A 20,007-nucleotide genomic window follows, 5' to 3' on the forward strand; every position below is an offset into this window, starting at 1 on the left:
TCAAGCTCCCCCTCAGCCATCCCACCGCTCAGATATACACCTCTTTTATTTATTGACTCATTTGTTCATCTTTTGCATTAAAACTGTGAATTGTTACAGCTTGGGATTCAGTAAGAATTACCCCAATCTGTAATCTCTAACAAAGGTACTATATATATATGTATTACTTTTATAAATAAATTATTATGTTAATAATCAAGAGATACAGACTTTACTAAAGCAAAAAAAGAAAAAAAACAAGTTAACTAAACCAAGTGCTGTTGGTAACACGAGAAAAGACTCTTTTAGTATCTGTTCATTCGAAGGTCGAGAACAAGAGAAGGTAATTTAGGTAGCAGCAGTACAGCGACTGATGCCGCCAGAGGCAGATGCAGACAGTCAACAGTAGAATAATATCTATTCTTTTAATAGAACCTTCTCGCCTTTTTCTCAGTCCCTGTTCGCTTTCTTTTTTGGGGGGTCGTAATGGGAGAGTTGAACCCCTTTGCAGAAAGAGCCAACCAAAGGGGTCAAAGTTCACAAAGACTCCAAACACGACTTCCACAAAAAAAAAAAAGGAAGGAGCAGAGGGGAAGGAAAAGAAGAGGACGCCAAACACAAATATAAAAACAAGTTAAATATGAAATAGTACAAGAGAAGCTAAGTGACTCACAATTTCAGAAATTAAATGCATGCTATGAAATTACAGCAAATCTGCTCTTGAGAAACTTAAGTTTTAAAGGTTAATAATTATTAAGGGGAAAAAAAGCAAAGGCGCTAAAGTATTAATGTTTTCATGTGTATTTTTCTTATATTTTCTTTTGGTTTTTATTTATTAAGTTCATTTGATCTTCTTGCTTTTGTGAGATAAACCAAACAATCTACATTGAACAAAACTGCTTTTTTAAATGGTTTGGTTGATTTCTTTATAAATATATAAATATATGTATGTATGTATTTTATTTTTAAAACTCACACCGCCTTAGTCATTTTATTTGTTTCTTTTTGATTTTTAACGTGTTGTTCAAATTGAAAATGAAATCTTTAAAGGTGCCAAAACCGAATGATCCTATACTTGGATGCATCAAGTCCTGATGAATAAAATAACGAACCCTAGGGGGAACAAATCACCATGTTTCACTGCGTGTCTCTAACACAACACCTTTTATTTGTCAGCTTCCAGTGCCAACGCTTGCCTGTCTGTCACATCCTCAAATCTGCAGTGCGGTTCCGTAACCGTGGAATACACACTATTTGTTAAATAGAGCAGTGCTTCACAATCTTTTCGGATTCTGGCTTCTCAGAAAAGAATGGGCCCTCATCACAGGTTTTGGCCTCAACGTTGGGGTATTTAAAAATTTTACAAAAACTGTTAAATATGTTCTTAAATATTGTTGGTTGGGGTCGCTCCATTGGGATTTAATCTGGTCAAAGATCTGCTCAGTCGATCAGATCGTTCGGGTGGGTTTTATGTGTCCGTGATGGATAGAAGAGTAACAGCAGTTTAGCCATACATGTCATCTGAGCGCCATGGAGTTGAATTTGTTAACAATAAGAAGGTTCTGTTTGGTTGTAGGACTATCCACATGCATGCAGATGTATTTTTATTTTCTCTCTACTGGTTGAAACATGCCTAACAATGACATCCAAATTGTGTGTTAGCAGACCCTGATAAGGACTGAGGTTAGTATTTCACAAGAAAGGAACAAATCTATGGAGACTCATTGAATCAACTGAATCAATCAATATAAAATACCAATATCTGACAAAATGTCACATTAAAACAATGTATGTAAATTATTTACAAGAAACAGGAAGCATAATGTTGCCATGGATACATGAAAACATGAAATAAGAAACATTTCAAATAAGAAAGTATAAGCCTTTTTTTCGATTCTGCATATCATTGGATGCAGAGGCAGCTGTCGGATTGTATAGATCACATTATTAGGACTAAATCTTATAAATATGGAGTCTAGTTTAAACATCTGTGACTTGTATTCACCACAAATTCATCAATTCGGCATTTTTCCACCAGAATCATTTTAAATAATAAATCAATTCGATTTTAATCCTGACATGGATTAAAGAAATGAAGTCAGATATGTGGAAAAGTCACATTTGCTCTTTGGTGACTCTAAAAAATACTGGCAACAGCATTCATTCGGCCGTAAAAATAAAAGCTGAGCTGTCACACATAAAACCTTGTGTGCTCTGCTAAAACCACGGCCTCAGCCTGCTGTTGTAAAACGGTGATAACATGCTCTAATCGACCACAGGGAGCCGTAATCCAAAAATATCGCTATTGGCCATCAAATTTCTGCTTGTACGGGAATATCTGCTCTGCTATGTGGCGGAAAGAAGCTCAAACCAACAATTTATGAAAGGCTTTTTCCTCTGAAGATGCTAGGTGGTAGTTTTGACTCTTGCTGCACAAATACAGCCTTTTTATAAACCAGTGGGTATTTTTGTTTTTTTTCCTATTCCTCTCTCTAAAAAGCCTCGATGAATGCAGCATGTAAGACAGAAGCAATCGCAGCATCTTTCTAGGATGTTCCTCTAGAAAGAAACACAGGTTTGCAATAACACCACAAGGCCTATTCTAGTATTCTACCAGAGGTTTCCCTGTAAAGAGAGCGTCCGACACCTTTCTACACCGCTGCCCTAAAAGCATTGCTTTCAAGGCCTAACATACGTCTGTGGGACACAAGCCTCTCCTCATAAATTTGAGGGGAAAATATGTCAACGTAGCAGTCTAAATGAATAGGGCTTTTTATGTATAGCCTTCTTTATTCAGAATTCATAAGCAGAAGTCATTTTACAAGCCTGGATTACATTAAAGAGAAAGTGTGTGTGCGTGTGTGTATATGTGTGTTGAGGAAGAGGCTTAGAGATACTGGCTTCCTCACAAAGCAGCACCTGGCCTCGGTGCAGCTGTCTGAATGTCACATTTTTAATATGTCTTAGGAATGAATAAGTCCGTTTTTTTTTTCGTCTCTCCTCTGCCCGTCCTGGGCATACGCTCCCCATTTTGTCTCCGACTTTTCTCTCGTGACTTTTTTCAACGCGACGCCTTGACACATACCTTGCACTGAGATGGATCTGCCAGTCAGCCGGCTGTGGGACGGAGGGCCATAAATGCCTGTGAAACAACACATTCAGAGGGTGAGGACAAATCAAATCTCGTTATTCAAGATAGGTGTCTCCACGTCCCTAAAGCAGGCGTCAGGCTTTGAATTCATTCCCTGACACGCATGTATAAAATGAAATAGTGTTTTGAACTGATTGACCTTTATCAGCAACGCTGCAACTTAGCATTAGCTGGGTTACTCGCTATATTATGACTGTTTGAAGCATCCAAAATTTCACAAAGAACTAAACAAAAGCAGTTTTCTCACTTGTAGCAGATAAAAGTGGATTTTATCAACTGAAACAAAGACTGTGTTTAGCAAAATCTAGCTCAGCAGCTAGCTAATGAAAACAATGCTAAAATTCTGGAGTTGCTTGATAACTCGATTTTCGTCTGACATTTTAATTTTAATTTCCAGTTGACTTATTTAAAACAAAATGGCTGTAAAATGTTCTTAAATGTTTATTTGAGGCCACATACATGTTATAAGACAAAAGATTAAGGCTAACTTTGCATTTAGTCCAAAATAGGTCTATTTGTTGTCAAGACAAGACAATGAAAGTCAGTGGAATGTCCTTAAATTTGATGTCCAGGTATGGATCAATTTATGCTTCGTCTCTCCAGCATATAATCCACTGTTCCACTTCTCCTCTGTTCTACTCATTTTTCTTCCTTCACTCTCCATCTCTTCTTCTGCTGCAAAGATAGGGTCACTAGAGGGGAGATATCGAGGCGGAGGAGGTAAGTAGAGGAGGCTTCACCCTGCGTGGGCTGATAATATTAAGAGCAAACACTCTGTCTCGGCCCAGGCTCGACTTTGGCTCTCTTGCAGGCTGCGAGGTTACGTAACCTAACATCAAACCCACAAATGACCTTTGTGTGACTTTACTGGACACTGTTCTGGGACAGACAAGCAGGCACCCATGGGAGCTGTTCCTCCAAAGCTACCGCCAACTTTGAGTGGCAGAGGAGAGGCTGTAGAGTGCGGCATTCACTCTCGGATTACTGCTCTGGGAACAAAATGAAATCTTAAATGTGTTTCTGTGCAGAGGAATGTTTGACTTTCTCCTGGCCATGCAGACACTGGATGTACATGTGCAACCCTCCGTCTGACTGTTGTTTGTGCTGACCAGAGAACCGTTGCTGACTGCGCTCACCCTGGGTTATTTTTGGGTCATACAGAGTTGAGTGGCAACATCCGAGCTCTAAGCACGGTCAACCAGCTGAAAAATAAAATAAAATCAGTGTTGCAAACATAGTCTGAAATGCCACATTCACATCATCCCCACCGCTGACACAAGCAGCAAGAATCTTCATGGTTTTCCGCAGAAAGTACATGGAGCAAAGAGCAGTCTGAGCTGCTATTTTACAAATCATATGAAGCTTTTAAACCCAGCTCTGAATAGAGGGCAGTTTAAAAAAGAAAGAGAGAGATAAAGAGGAGGAACCAAAGTAGGCTACAGCACACAAAGTGCTCTGGGATGCGTGAAGCAAATGGAGCGCTGTGCCCTGCCCCCTGGTGGTGCGTTGGGAGAAGGGGTGCAGGGCTGCTGGCTCAGTCAGCTCAGGGAACGCTGTGTCCACGGACGGGCCTGGAATACTGATGCCACGGTGCAGGGGTGCAGGAGCTGCAGTCTGGCAGGCCCAAGAGAAACACTAAGATTCACTGTCCTCCACACAGACCCACGCTAAAGAGGACCACCGACTTCTCTGTGATGCCACACAGTTGCAGTCTGCGGTGTATGTGATTGACAGATGGAGATTTTTCTCTCAAAAATGTCCAAAATCCACACACCATCCTTTCCACCTGTTTACATCTTGATTTGCTCTCATTATATAAAGCGCAGAAATATGATTTCATGTAGGAAATATAGCCAAGAGAGGCAAATATAGCCATGAAAGCTCCAGACAACATTAGAAATGTTTAAATGCAGCATACTCTCCAGAACACCTGTGCTGCATTTCAGTTCACCTTGCAAAAATAAATGCCAATGGGACTGCTAATTTCCCATCATTGTTGAATCTGCATTATATTTTTAATAAGCCGTTTAATTTATATTGAGTCAATATAATGTACATCCCCCCCAAATGTCTAGATAGTTACTTTAGTTATATAAAATACAATTATTTTAATTATTTTATGTCAATTATATATATATATATATATATATATACGTGTGTGTGTGTGTGTGGGCGTGTGTGTGTGTGTGTAAAGGAGCAACTTTTCACATTTGAGAAGATGGAACTACCAACTCTTACATCATTGCAAAATTGTGATTAGAAATGTAAAACACCACCTCTATTTTACTAAGCAAAAACAAAATAGTAAAAATAAAACAAAATAAAAACTGTTCTAATTGTGGTAGAAAAAAATATTCAGGAGCTAATTACTCCTACATGATTAGAGATAATAGGTTTAGAACTGTGAATGATGTGATGAAAGAAATTCTACTGAGTTCAGATAGAAAAATCAGGCCCTTCAGGTAGCAACAAAGAGAGGGCGTCTCTGTTGGACCAGTCACAGCCCGTGGCTTCCATCGTGTGTAATAATGGTCCTGGGTTTGTGGTCGTCCCCTCCGACCGTCTGTCCTCCTGTCAGACGCCGCGCCGCAGCACCACCCAGCCACTTCCCTCACTCTGCAGGGCAGCCCGCCGCTGACTCCGTGCCAGCCGGACGTCGGAGGTGCCAGGAAGCACACCGACACACAGATGCACACACCTACTAACATGTGCAAGCAACTGCACGCTCTCTCTCACACACCCACATAAATCAAAGGCTTGGCCCTCCTCTCTGCTGTCCCAGCATGCACCCTGGTTACCTGGCTGCTGTCCCACTAACAACAGCTGCTACCTCAGGACCGGACTGGAGGTTCCACTGCATGGTAGCACACACACAGACACACACAAGGACTCACATAAAGTAGAGTAACAGAAAATCCAGGCTTCATTTGTGCCTGGCTCAAAGCAGAGCTCGTTTGAAATGACGGAGGGCCAATCAGAGGAAGACGAGGAATGGAAAGCAACTGGTAACGTTTCCAGTAGGGAAAGCAATCAAATGACCACAAAGAGACACAAAATGACATAAGATAACTGCGAGGTGATGGGAAGCAATGACAAAAAGACACAAAACAACCATAAAATAATACAAAGATCTACGCTGATTCAAATTTGAAACAAAACAGAAACTGTGAGAAAACAACATAGAGGCACCGAATGAAACAGAGAGACCAAATAAAGAGAGAGTTAAGTGTCTCCAAACTGACACAAAATGACTGAGTACATATATAAAGACAACCTGATGCAAATCAATCACAAAGCGACACCGAATTACCATGAATAGATGCAAAATGTTCACAAAATGATGCGAAGCAATCAAAGACGACATTAAGACATGAAATAGCCTCAAACAGATGCAAAAGGACTCAAATTAGGGCAAAAAAACAAAAAAACAAATGCAAAGACACACAAGTGGCCATAAAAAGACACTAAGTGACCCAGGGAGACACGAAATTATCACAAAACTAGGACAAATTGAGGCAAAGCAGCGACAAATTGGATTAAAGGAAGTAAAACGAGAAGCAAAATGACCATAAAGAGACGTCGAATACCGCAAAGTAACTACAAAGGGATGCAAAGCCGACACAGAGCGATCACAAATGGCCGTCAAATTACAATGAACAAAAGCGCAAAAAGATGCAGAAGGGCTAGAACGTGTCTCAAAAGACCATAAGACACGCTAAACAACGTAAAATAAATAACAAGCAGAGGCATGACGAGAAGCAAAGCAACCACCGAGTGACACAGAGTAACTACTGACACTAGCAAACCACAAACTGAAACAAAAGGGTGAAATAAAAAAAGAAGCAGAGGAACCACACATCTCCATCTGTAAATTTAGTGGCGTTTTATATACATGTCTAGGGGCCCGTAGTTTCAGTGTATCCGTTGCTGCAGACTTACATATCACAGCTATTAACTGATCTTCCTTCATACCAGTGTATTTAAGGGGGTTTATTTATTGTCCTTCATTACGGTGAATTAATAACGTACCATTAATTGTTGCCATTTTCACAACCTTTCTAAAACCGTCCCTGCTTCCCGACTCCGAGGACAGATCATTTGTGGTGATGGAGGACTGGACTAATCGGGTGAAATGGTGCAGACAGGCCTTTATGAAAAGCGCACAGGGATGCCGTACGAGCAGATGCACGGGGTCACAAAGAGAGCGCCCTCCGAGACAGCTCACCTCACCTGAGCGGGGCAGAGGGAGCAATTAATGGCATAATTCTGTCACATTTAGCAGGGAGGGGGGCGTTATGTAAAGGCGAGCTCTGCGGCCGCCGCTTTGAACTGCAGCTCTGCTTGTGCTGCGGCAGGGCAGAGGTCAGAGCCTCTGGAGGTGATTATGTAACAGCGGGGCCATCTCCATGACTGTCCTCTGGCCACAGTGACACAGGGCTTCACCCTGCTTCCTCCGCCTGCTGTTTTTACACGTACAGCAGGTTCACTTTATCTTAAATGTCCTTTAGAGGATATTTTCTCTGCGCCGTAGAACTGCTTTGGTAGAGAAAATGTCACATTCTTGAAATGCTACTCAACAGAGAACAATTGTCCTTCAACTCCCTTGACTGCAGGTTAATGGGGAGGTGGATGGGACCTTGAAAATCCTTACAGTAAATCCACATTTCTGCTAAGGCTGCTGAATATTATGCAGAGATGTCTCAGAGAGGCGTTTTGCGGGACATCTAAACGGCCTGCCGAGCCCTCTCAGGGTCTTCCTCATTACCTGCTGAAGTGGAGGTTTTAGTTTTGGCAGTGATGAGTCAGAATGGATGATGTTGGGGCTTAATTACGGTACTGTGACTGCTAGTTCTGATGTCAGCCGAATGCAAGCCTTACAGCTCAAGGACACATATAGCCAGTTAAAACATGCAATGTTAGCTAAACTCAGTGTCTTGCTGTCCATCAGTTCTGCATAGGTGGCTGCTCTCATCACAGCTGACGCCAAGCTTTCCAGTTGCAGACTGAACTAAACTGAAATATAACGAAGTCTATAAACTGCAGCTCTAACATGACATACTTTACCCAATTAAACATTGACAGCTTCAATCAGGTTTTGCCAGCCATAAATGTTAAAGCTCTGGAAAACCAGTTTTAATAGCTTCCAATCCATCAACAGGATGCTGCCTGTATGAAATTTAGACATTGAAGCCAGTTTGTTGCTTTATGGTAAACTCTAGTTACAAATGTCTCTTGTACGATACATTTTGAAACCACTTTTATCAGCTACCGTGCTGAAGACTTGACCAAGCCATCATTCATGTTCAAGATACAGACTCAAGTCAATAAACACTTCAAGACAAGATGTTCTTTGTTTTTTTGTTTTTTTATTAAACAACTCTGCAGAACAGTAAAGATGGTGACAGTTGATGCAGCAGAGACATTCCCAGACTTTAAGCAGTCTCCTCCTTGGTAATGCGGTCCTTCTTGAGTGGTCCCTGTAGGAGAGAAAAAGAATTTCAGTCATGCGAGTACTTAATCTGCTGCTGGCTTGCAGTACATGTGTTGACTCGGGAGGCATGTTCCCAGAGAGTGAACAGGGAGCCAGCACAAAATGGCACTGCTCCCCTGCCTCACTGGAATTCACTATGGCACTGGAATGGAACCCAAAGTTCACACTGAAGACTGAACCAGGTTACGAACAGTGCAAGAGAACAATCAAAAATACAGTCTTCAATGTTAAACTTATTTGCATGGTTCAGCAAGAACTATATGATTCAAGATTATGCCCAATTATAGTGGAGGGGATACATTGTATATTACAAGACAAATTAAGACCTCAAATCAAGTGTTGAACAACATTAATGGCTCTAAAGCCAAGAAGAAACTGCATTCAAGTAACTCAAGATGCCAGGAATGTGTCCCATGTTCATAAACAAGGAAAATTAAACTTGCAAAAATGTGGTTGCAAGCACCGAGTCTTACCATGAACGCCTTCTTTTCCTCCACAGTCTGGAAGCGGCCATGACCGAACTTGGAGGTGGTGTCGATGAACTTGAGGTCGATCTTCTCCAGAGCACGGCGGCTGGTCTGCACAAGCAGAGACTGGAAGGAGAGAGAAAAAAAAATATATATAAATTTAATCTTGCTTGTTACAAGCTACATTTATCCACACTGGGTCAGATTAGACAATGACTAGCGCCACAGATTACTAGTTTTTTTCCCCCTCACCTTGCGCAGAGTCAGCACCCTCTTCTTGGTCCCCACAACACAGCCCTTCACCATGACGAAGTCATTGGTCACCTCTCCGTAGTGCACAAATCCACCCTGTAATTTAAAAAATACACAAATGGTGAGTCACATCTGATCACTGCATGCTTAAGTCCTGACCAAACACCACAGCAGTGTGACTGAAGGTTCCTTACCAGGGGGTTGATGCTCTTGTTGGACAGATCGTACTCGGTGGAGGCGTTGTTCTTCACAACCTTTCCATCCTTGGTGTGGAAGCCCTGGCCAATCTTGTAGATCTTCTTGTTGATCTCTGTGCGGTGGTGGTAACCCTTCTGACCAGCACGGGCCACGGAGAAGGCCACACGAGCAGGATGCCAGGCACCGATGCAGGCCACCTTACGCAGACCACGATGGGTTTTGCGAGGAAGCTTCTTTGTGTGCCAACGGCTGGTTACACCTAAGAGGACATTTGGTAAAGATTAGATCCAGATAAATTCGTACACATCACCACGTACTGCTCTCAAGAAACGTCATCTTACCCTTGTATCCGTGACCCTTGGTGACACCAATGACATCGATCATCTCGTCCTGGGTGAATACTGTGTTGACGGGCACGGCCTGCTCCAGCTTCTCACGGGCCCAGTCCACCTTGTCAGAGATGGTTCCGCCATTCAGCTGCACCTCCATGAGGTGAGCCTTCTTCTGCCTCACTGGCAGCAGGCGCATCTGCACAGAAAGACACAGGTCAAGAAAATATAAGCTATAAGCCTACTCAAGTACAGCAAAAAGTTTAGCTGTGTAGTCTCAGAAGGAAGGCAGCATGGAAAATATCCTCACAAATTTCGGGCGCCATGCCTGACGCAAGTTCCGTGGTCTCATCACTGACAGACTAGCAGGAAACTAAACCATCTCAGTAAAAATAAAATCTATACACCAACCTGTGTGTGGGTAATGATACGGATGACCTGGCAGTACTTCTTCATGGCAGCAAAGTCCTTCTCCAGCTGCTTCTTGCCATCATCATCCTGCCATTTCTTGCAGTATTTGGTGAAAGCCTTCTTCTTGGACTTGTACCTGAGGATGACGTGACATAGGTTGGCACAGGTCCTTCATAACCCCAGAGGGCCAGCGGAAGAACACAGTGCATAGCCGCTCGCCATCCTTCCACTTGGGTAAGGAGGCTTCAACAGCCGATGATTTCGGCTCATGGCACAGTTTCTAAGAAGCACTTTCCACTGGCCAGAGGAGCCCGGAGCTCATCAGGGCACGTGGCACCTGAGCGGAGCTGCCATGAGGGCCACCGTAATGTTAGACTCGCACAGTGAAAATGCAACACTTTCATTTCCACAGGCAACTAACATCTGCTTCAAACACCAACGTTGGATTCTAGCAAGATTTCCCGTTTTCTACAGCAACTCACCAGTTCTTGTAGAACCGGCGCTTGCACTCGTCACTGACGTGCTCGGCGAAGATGGTCTTGAAGGAACGCAGGCCGCGGGGGGTGTTGATGTAACCAACAACTCCGACCACCATCATGGGAGGGGTCTCCACAATGGTCACGGCCTCCACCACCTCCTTCTTGTTCACCTCTGAATGGGGAAAACAGATTTAATTAAGACCTCTTTTCAAGTCGAAAAGTTAAATGTATGTAGTCTTATGACTTTGACTGCGCTCAGTACTCGACATTCAGCAAGGGGATATAAACCCATTCTGTCCGCCCGTCGAGAGTCTCATCACAGGCAGAAACCATATTTAAACCATTTTCATTTCAGATAGAGACTAATAGGACACGTTTTAGTTCAGCAAGATGTCCTTAAATAAAACGGGTGCTGCAAAAAGGGATAAGATCATTTCTATACACGCAGTGTGGTTTTACTTACTTGAGCCAGGTCTGTCCACCTCGCGGACGATGTGTGTCATGCCGGCCTTGTAGCCCAAGAAGGCGGTCAGGTGAACGGGCTTGCTGGGGTCATCCTTAGGGAAGCTCTTGGCCTTACCGCGGTGACGACGACTCCTCTTGCGGGGCAAAAAGCCCAGAGACCCGTGGCGGGGGGCCGAAAACTTACGGTGGGACTGTGGAAAGAACACGCCGTTAGTTGGCCAAGGATATAAACTGTACGTTATCTTATTCATTCAGTGTAATTAGTACCGATATATCGCAACTTCACAAGGGAGTCGTTGCATGTTAACTGCAAGTTTCAAAATGTATTTCAATTATCGATGCAAAGTTGCACCGCACTCATCTGTATCGAGCAGTTAGCGGCATGTTAGCTAGCTTACTTCCGTTAACATAACTGTGGTAGTAAAAACTGCAGCATTAGAAAAATTACATTTAAAGCTTGCAATTTAACCAAAGCATAAAATGAACGTAATAAATCGGCGCAAAGGGGGTGATTTTGCGAATATTTCCTTCATCTTTGGTAGTGGCCTACCCAAAGCAGCCATTTTGGACCTCGAGTCGCCGGTATAGACAAGCGTGCACACCAAAAAGTCAGATTTTAGATTTAAATAACTAAGAAATTTAGGTGCGATCTTCATAAAAGTTAATACGAAAAACAATCAAGGTGTCTTGAACAAGGAAGATGTAGAGGATGTTTGAGATGACAGACGGATTGCTTCCCCCAAAGGTTAAGCTGCCGAAGAGAGAACTCACCATTTTGTCTCCAATCCGATTCAAAGAGGCCTGATGACGGGCAAACCGGCAATATATACCAAACAAAACATCGCGGGAGTCGGCGTGATTTTCTGCAGAGAAGACACACCCCGAAGAGTTCAGTCTGTGGTGCAGACGTGTTAGCCTCTGCAGCCACTAGATGTAGCTGTTAGGGTTTAAAGCAGAATTTGATCTCGCAATTACAGAAATGGTAAAACGTTCTTTTTGTGTTTCTTTATGCACGAGCACAGCACAAAATAGCATTTAGAAATTTGCACAATTTTTGTTTTACTATTATTCAAGTACTCACTGGATAAATCATTGTTCATTTAACGTCTATATTACAAATGACTGTATTTTGCATACTGCAGACACATTCATCTTAGATATCCATTTTGATCACTTAAATATACACTGCCTGGCCAAAAAAGAAGTCACCACCTGGATTTAACTAACCAAAGAGGTACGAGACTCCTGTTGGATATTTACTGCATGAGTGATTATCTTTCAGCTGGCAACATGTTATTTAACCCAACTGATGCAATGAGTAGCTTCTCATATCTTAAAGAACCATGTCGAAAGACACATCCGGTAGTCATGTAAAAGATGTTAGTCTGTTTGAGAAGGGTCAAATCATTGGTATGCATCAAGCAGAGAAAACATCTAAGAAGACTGAAGAAACTACTAAAATTGGGTTAAGAACTGTCCAACGCATTATTAAAAACTGGAAGGATAGTGGAGAACCATCGTCTTTGAGGAAGAAATATGGTCAGAAAAAAATCCTGATTGATAGTGATCTGTAATCACTTGAACGTTTGGTGAAATCAAATCGAAGAAAAACAACAGTAGAACTCAAAACTGTGTTTAATAGTGAAAGTAAGAGCAATTCCACACGTACAATGTGAAGGGAACTCAAGGGATTGGGACTGAACAGCTGTGTAGCCTTAAGAAAACCACTAATCAGTGAGGCTAACTGGAAAAAAGGCTTCAATTTGCTAGGGAGCATAAAGATTGGACTCTGGAGCAATGGAAGAAGGTCATGTGGTCTGATGAGTCCAGATTTACCCTGTTCCAGAGTGATGGGGGCATCAGGGTAAGAAGAGAGGCAGATGAAGTGATGCACCCATCATGCCTAGTGCCTACTGTACAAGCCTGTGGGGGCAGTAATATGATCTGGGGTTGCTGCAGTTGCTCAGGTCTAGGTTCAGCAACATTATGTGCCCAAAGAATGAGGTCAGCTGACTACCTGAATATACTGAATGACCAGGTTATTCCATCAATGGATGTTTTTCTTCCCTGATGGCACAGGCATATTCCAAGATGACAATGCTAGGATTCATATTGTGAAAGAGTCGTTCAGGGAGCATGAGACATTATTTTCACACATGGATTGGCCACCACAGAGTCCAGACCTTTACCCCATTGAGAATCTTTGGGATGTGCTGGAGAAGGATCCCATCATCAATACAAGATCTTGGTGAAAAGTTAATGCAACACTGGATTAAAATAAATCTTGTGACATTGCAGAAGCTTATCAAAACAATGCCACAGCGAATGAGTGCTGTAATCAAAGTTAAAAGCGGTCCAACAACCTTTTTTATTGGTGGCAAAGCAGTCCAACAACCATTTTTATTGGTGACAACTTTTTTTGTGGCCAGGCAGTATATCTACTATCGGACTGGGGTCTGTGCTGTGCTAATATTCATAGCAATTAAATAACTCATTGCTTTTTAAATCAAGCGGTCTTAGCGTTTATTAACATTTCCATCATAAAAAACATAAAGGACTCACATGTACATATTTCAGATTAAGCAAGTGGCATTTTGGTTTATGATCCAGTGTTTTAATAAATTTTCACGTTATGTTTATTGTGGATAAGTAATCCAAGCAGTTCATCACCAGAATGCTGCCGAAGGACATTTTGGAAATCCTTCCATTGTTGTTGACCCTTACCTGAAAGTTCTTGGCAAAAACTTTTTTGCTTTTCATAGCAAATTATGTAGCTCATGCACAAATAAGGCTCACTTCAATTCTTTCATTTTGAGTGTCTCCTCAAATAATATGGCTCCCCTAATTAATTATGAGAACAATATACAGTACATCATCAAACATAAAAACATGTCACTGTTCTTCATTGTTTCCATTCACAGCTCTTGTTTTTCAAGAAAACAATTGTGCTATATATTGTGAAATCTATTCAGCATACCAGATTTGTCAGTCATCTACACAGCAGATGGATGTCTAAATTGTCATGCTTCACTGCTTTAGGAATGCAGGGTAATGCAGTATTGCCAATGCAAGGTGGAGCAGCTTATCTGGTCTCTGTACTGAATGGGGTCAGACACAGCATGCAGTTTGTCCAGATAATGAAAAATGTTGGAATGAGAACATTTTCTGACTCAAGCTACAGTACTGATGAAGTCACAGTCCTTAAGAAGGTTCCCAGTTTTTGAGTGAGTGAGTTCAGAGCACAACAAGAATGATGGTGGTTGAACCGAAACACTGAAAAACCAAGTACCTTCACTTAAGCACAAAAAACTTTCAGACACCTGTAAAGCATTTACTCAAATAAACACACATGAAGGTCCCCGAGAATTCCTCAGTGTCCAGGCCTCTTATTCAAGCTCCTTGTCATGTCCAAGGATGGAGGTGTGTCTCAAGGAGAGGAGTCCCTGCAGAGAGTATAAATCCTCATCTTTTGTCTTCATAAAAACTAAATCCAGGCCAGCCTGTCACTCAAGCTTCTGTCTGAGGTGACGTAATCCCAACTGTCCTGATTATAATAATGTTTCCAAGTTCTGTTGTGAACAACTTTCCTCCCACTGACACCCTAACTGTCTTCAGGATGCCAGCCGCCCTCGATCAAGGTTCAGCTTATGGAAGAAAGCCTTTCCAAACTCATAGCTGCTTATCATGACAGCACAGGCTGGGGCCACTTTGATCACCCTCGGCATAAAACCTAATAATGAAATAAAGATGATTTCACCTTTAAGCAAAACAAACATTGTATTTTCTATTAACATAAATCAGTGTAAGAATGTACCGGCAAAAAGGCCCCTGTAGCCCATCTCAGCCCAGATTTCCTTCATTATGTGCCATGTGGATGTGGTTTTCTTGACGGAAACTACAAGGAACGACAAACAGTTAGTGTTTAGAACATACGAGGCGGTATATTTCACATAACTGTGCATGTAGAATCACACACCTCCCAGAGTATCCATCTCTCCCAGTTGAATCTGTCTCCGAGTCTTCACCACATCAAACGGCAACGTCAGGATGGCAGCGATCTAAACACCATGATGACAAACAGGAATACGTTGAGTGCAATACAAAGACACCGGCAAAGGTTACATTTTAAACCCTCAGATATTATTGGTGTTTAAAGGACACCATTGATATCAGATGTTGATTAACTAACAGTGTGTACATGTGTCAAACACTGCCCTGACTCTCTTAACATTTCCTTGACAATGCATGTGTTGCTCATAACTGGAATAACTGATTCTTAATAATTATTTGCTCTAAGTCCAAGCAGAAAAGAACTCATTTATTACATACTACCAGGACAATAATACAGTTTGTGTGCGTAGCAGGACTCACAGCTCCAGAGATGGCCCCTGCAGTAAAGCTGATGGAGAAGTTGGCCTGAGGCAATCCAGACTGTTCACAGAGATGGGCCTTCACCAGTTCATAGTTAAACCAGTATAAAGCTGCAGGTACAAACAAACAGGGAGGAACAGTTGATAATTTGCAGCGTTGCTCCACAGACTCTAAGTGGTTTCAGGATAAGGATGTATGATATAAAATAAAATACATTCAACTTGTGAAAATAAGTAAAAATAAAATCCTAAAGTTTCTGAATGACAACATGAATGGAGGAAGATGGAACAGTAAAGTGGCATTTAAATTCCTTCCAAACACCTTCTCAGGTGCTTGGAGTTAACAGAATATTCAAATAAACTTCTCAAAGCACTTCTGCAGCTGAAGTCACTTCCTCACTGTCCATCCGTGTGGTCAGAGTGTTTCAAACTGTAATAACAGGTTATGATACTTGATCAAAAGACGATTGTTTGGAAGATACGGAAGCAGTGAAATATGCTGCATGAGAGGTTTGACAAGTTTCTGTGGAGGATTTGATACATTTTCTACTGTAACTGTAATCACTGTGTAGTTAACCACAGCCAAGTGTGTTTGTTAGATTTGACTGATTTGGGGTTGTTGTACAACCCCTCCTCAAACATTCCTTCTATATATTAGCATATTGTGCTGCTCTCACCAGAAAAGGGTACATCTCTCAGGACAGTGGGTCCCCAGCCCCTCCACAGCGACAGCAGGCCGCCCTGAGCCACGGCAGAGCGGATACACACCCGCAGCTCGCTGTAAGACAGCCGACGGGACTGCATCTTGGTCCTGACCAGCTCCAGGGGGCTGATCACTGTCACTGCCCCCACTGCAACGCAAAAACACACGTTGCAGTTGAAGAAAGGTGTTAACAGAGTGCAGCTGGAACGTCTATTTGGGCTTTTCACGCACTTACATCTGGCAAGACCACCAGCAATGAGAGGGAGGTGGCTACCCTGAAGACTCAGACCGAATCTCAGGAAATCCAGCAGCTGATCGTAGCATGTGAAGTAGATGACAGTGGCAGGCACGGCCATAACCCTAAACACACACACAGACACATAAAAGAAAGTCTCAAATATTTTCCTGTCAGAGAATAAGTTGTATGTGATGTGTGTTCATTCTGTGGTTTGTAGTACTACTGAATTGTGTTGTACCGACACATGTTTGCTATTATTTTGACAACCCGTGTAGTGTAGTGTAGTTGAATCCAGTTTAACAGTACAAATTACATCCCCAAAAATGATCATACAGTTAAATCTGAGCTGTTTTATGCTGTTTCTACATAAACAGAACATTATAACAATAATGAAGCTAAGATTGTTATATTATAAAGCATTCCTTATCACCGGCGTGCATTAAGAACTGGTGATAGTATAGTGACAGTGCTAGAGGAGACTTATGACATGCAACAAAGGTTTAGGAGCTGAGAGTCATCCTGTGGATGTTGTGGTTAAGCAACATGGGCCCCAACTATCAAGCTACATGGGTAGTGAAAATCCTTTGCTAAAGGTTTCATTGTTTTGCCTTTCCACAACAAGTATATTGCTGCCTGGTCTTCATTTATTCTGCTAGTACTTTAAACAGTTTCTAGGAGATGCTCACAGTGTTGGTGGAAGCCCACTCCACAAAGACCGGAGTCCTTCATGGCGAGTGATTTTCACAAAAGCATCCTGATGCACAAACAAACAAAAAGACATCTGGTTTAATTTCCTGGGTAAAAAACCTGAACTAATCTGTTGACATGCTACTACTTACAAGAGTCCCATTGAAATGTGTTGGGGTTTTGTACCAGCTGGTGCAACTGGTTCTATTCTGACAAACATAGATGTGATCCATCAGTCCGTTGCAATACAAGAAACACTTCCCTGTGAAAGAAAACAATCAGTGGTTAGAAGGAAAGAAAACAAAGCATTCTCTGAATGTATGACCTACAGCTGATCAGAAATTCTATTTTTTTAAACTACAAATAAAAAGCAGCCACAGAAATAATGTGAACCAATGAAACTATTTGTTTTCTAAGCAGAGTCACACAAGCCTTCAGAGAGGACTGAGATGTGATGAATAATACAGATGATGGCAATGACCACAGATCTGATAACATCAGGTCTGTCCTTGTCACTGCTTGCTTTGCCTGTTTATTTAGGGCCGAAACTCTAAAAAAAGCATCATTTCACAACCTCTTGCATGGAAAAAGATCACGAGTGAGCAGGAGAAAAGAAGATCTTGTAGAAAAAACAAGCTGAATTTTGTGTAGTGAGCTAAAGCTAGGGTACACTGTGGGTAGATGGAGTCATCTTGACAATTATAAAATAATAGTTGGATCAAACAATGAAATAAAATGACACTAATCTTCTAATCTTATCGATGTCACGTGAATCTATTTGCAAATGGGTATTTTTGTTTTTACTGGCAGCAGAAATTATTTGAGCACATGGCCACACAGAGAACGCCGCATCAGATCAGTGTGTTTTCAAACTGAAGTTCAAGCATTAGTGTGCAGCAATGGAAGGTGAGATACTCACACTTGGAAGGGCGAGTAACACCAGCCCATGGAGCAGGTTCACTGGCTAAAGCTATGGAACGAAGCAAAGGAAGAACAGAAACACGACAGACACAGAGCATAGAAAGATGAAGATGATGCAGAAGACAAAGAGAAAGGGTGAAGTGGGGTTAGTGTTGAGAGTAAAATGACAACCACAAGCAGCTGTTAAAAGCAAAATCAATTTTCACATGGACTAATGTGTGACTTAAAACCACAGAAGAAGAATCCTACCTTGGTGGAACGGTGTCTGCTGAGCCTGCAGCCTGATCTTCACAACGTCCAGCGGTGTGACTGGAAACAAATCAATTAAGTCAGTTATTAGAACAACACTGGAGCTGCCTAACAATAAACAGAGTGTGTGCAAAGTCATACGGTTATTTCTATAATCTCACCAAATAAAGATGTGAGGAGGGCTCCAGTGCCAGAGGCCAGCATCTGCTGAACTGGAGAGATCGTGGCCACAGGGCCACCGATGGTCCGCTCCCCCATCCTGCCCACCTGTCAGACCAAGAGAAAGAGACACTGAAGTTTTGTAAAGTTCGTACAGGTGCTGCCTAGTTATATAACACAATTAGGGAGGAGTGTAACAGGATCAGTAACTTTGCACCGAGTTTATGGCTGCATCGCTTATGTGGCTCCACTGGCACACAAATTAGACAATGCTGGAAAAGGTCACGCTTTCAAAAAAGACACAATGCTGAAAGTACATATTGTTATCGTCTAATAAAGTAAGAGCACACACTCTTCATTAACGCGAGCAAGGCAAACAAGGTGGAGTTGTTGTCATGGGGTCGTTGAAACATTTTGATAGCTTATCTATGCCCTGCATGTTTCTAGTCTAACCACACGACAGTGAGAGCCTCGCTGCCTCAAACACTCCCAACTGAGGAGGCAGATAAATAAACCACAAACAAACCCAGCAGCACATATATATATATATGCACACATATATATACATATATATATACACACACATATATATATACACACATATATACATATATACATACACACACACACACACACACACATTATTACAGTTATAATATTGCCTTCAGGCATGTCTGGCCAATGAGTTGTGTTCTACAACTCAAAAAACACATTAACTCCACTGTTAGTACACTCTATAGCTCATTTAGCAAGCAAAATTCACCTGGAACAAAATGAATTATATTTCTTAAGCCCCGGTAAAGGGGGAGTCAATAATTAGTTTCCAGGCTAGTGAGTTTATTTATCAAATGCACTTAATGAAACCTGTCTAAAATATGTCATCGTCTGAAAGCCTTCATTTAAGTGCAGGTTAGCTGAGCAGCTAGCTAGCTGCCTTCAAGCACCGTTAGGGCCTGTTTTAAAGACAGCACGCTTACGTTACTCACCTCTACTCTAGCTGCCAGCGTCGTTGTGTAACACGGGTGTCTTCACCCATGTCAGTTAGGGTCTAACGTTACGCCTCCCCGCCGTGCCTCAACTAACTTACTCGGCCGCTCCATCGTGGATAAGCCGTAAACATATTTTTGGAGCGGAGCCGACCTTGCAGCAGGGCAGCTGTCACAAAATGCGCATGCACGCTTTAACGCAGACTTCACAAACATGTACCCGTAGCGATGGTCGCATCTGAGGAGCCGAAGGAGGCCTGTGCGGATGTTTTGGGGATCAGCGGTAACGCCCTGGGATTCGATTTGCTCCGCCCCGTGCCTCTGCAGACTGCGGCTTTTGCGCCGCCTAGTGGACTCAGCTGAGCGCTGCAGCTTCAGCATATAAACAAGTTTGTCCGTTAGTTAGCGGCAGTCTATGTGATGTATGTAATGAAGCACTGGAATCTAATTTACACTTCATGACTCGAATCTA

The 20,007-nt window shown here is 42.2% G+C and overlaps 2 protein-coding genes across 3 annotated transcripts; both read right to left on the minus strand.

The window, feature by feature from the left end:
• Positions 1–8,476: 8,476 nt before the first annotated feature.
• Positions 8,477–12,058, minus strand: rpl3 (ribosomal protein L3). The gene is made up of 9 exons (XM_084570249.1): positions 11,994–12,058; positions 11,221–11,413; positions 10,761–10,929; positions 10,279–10,414; positions 9,880–10,066; positions 9,535–9,797; positions 9,341–9,436; positions 9,095–9,214; positions 8,477–8,607 (listed from the first exon to the last, which is right to left on the minus strand). Exons 1-9 carry the CDS (start codon positions 11,994–11,996, stop codon positions 8,563–8,565), a joined length of 1,212 nt encoding a protein of 403 aa, XP_084426375.1. The 5' UTR covers positions 11,997–12,058; the 3' UTR covers positions 8,477–8,562.
• A 95-nt stretch (positions 12,059–12,153) lies between these two features.
• On the minus strand, positions 12,154–19,899 carry slc25a39 (solute carrier family 25 member 39). Of its 2 annotated transcripts, XM_084570250.1 has the most exons (12): positions 19,536–19,899; positions 18,552–18,657; positions 18,391–18,450; positions 18,140–18,190; positions 17,373–17,482; positions 17,220–17,287; positions 16,531–16,655; positions 16,270–16,443; positions 15,594–15,703; positions 15,199–15,280; positions 15,037–15,117; positions 12,154–14,952 (listed from the first exon to the last, which is right to left on the minus strand). In XM_084570250.1, the coding sequence occupies exons 2-12, from the start codon at positions 18,646–18,648 to the stop codon at positions 14,834–14,836; spliced, it is 1,077 nt and encodes a 358-aa protein (XP_084426376.1). In that variant the 5' UTR covers positions 18,649–18,657; positions 19,536–19,899; the 3' UTR covers positions 12,154–14,833. The 2 variants fall into 2 exon arrangements, with proteins under 2 accessions (XP_084426376.1, XP_084426377.1); XM_084570251.1 differs by lacking the exon at positions 18,140–18,190 and having other exon boundaries at positions 19,536–19,897.
• Positions 19,900–20,007: the final 108 nt, after the last annotated feature.

This window comes from Chelon labrosus (genome assembly GCF_963514085.1).
Source record: "Chelon labrosus genome assembly, chromosome: 21".
Taxonomy (NCBI): domain Eukaryota; kingdom Metazoa; phylum Chordata; class Actinopteri; order Mugiliformes; family Mugilidae; genus Chelon; species Chelon labrosus.

Bases quoted from the DNA above. Each gene is read 5' to 3' on its own strand.
- slc25a39 (XM_084570250.1), bottom strand. From the start codon at position 18,648: ATGGGGGAGCGGACCATCGGTGGCCCTGTGGCCACGATCTCTCCAGTT. The intron at 15,281-15,593 runs GTGAGTCCTGCT...CATGGTGTTTAG, and splicing joins CAGGGGCCATCTCTGGAGCT to ATCGCTGCCATCCTGACGTT. The intron at 15,118-15,198 runs GTGTGTGATTCT...CGTTCCTTGTAG, and splicing joins AGAGATGGATACTCTGGGAG to TTTCCGTCAAGAAAACCACA.
- rpl3 (XM_084570249.1), bottom strand. The intron at 10,415-10,760 runs GTGAGTTGCTGT...CGTCATCCTCAG, and splicing joins CGCCGGTTCTACAAGAACTG to GTACAAGTCCAAGAAGAAGG. The intron at 10,067-10,278 runs GTTGGTGTATAG...CTTTCTGTGCAG, and splicing joins GTATCATTACCCACACACAG to ATGCGCCTGCTGCCAGTGAG.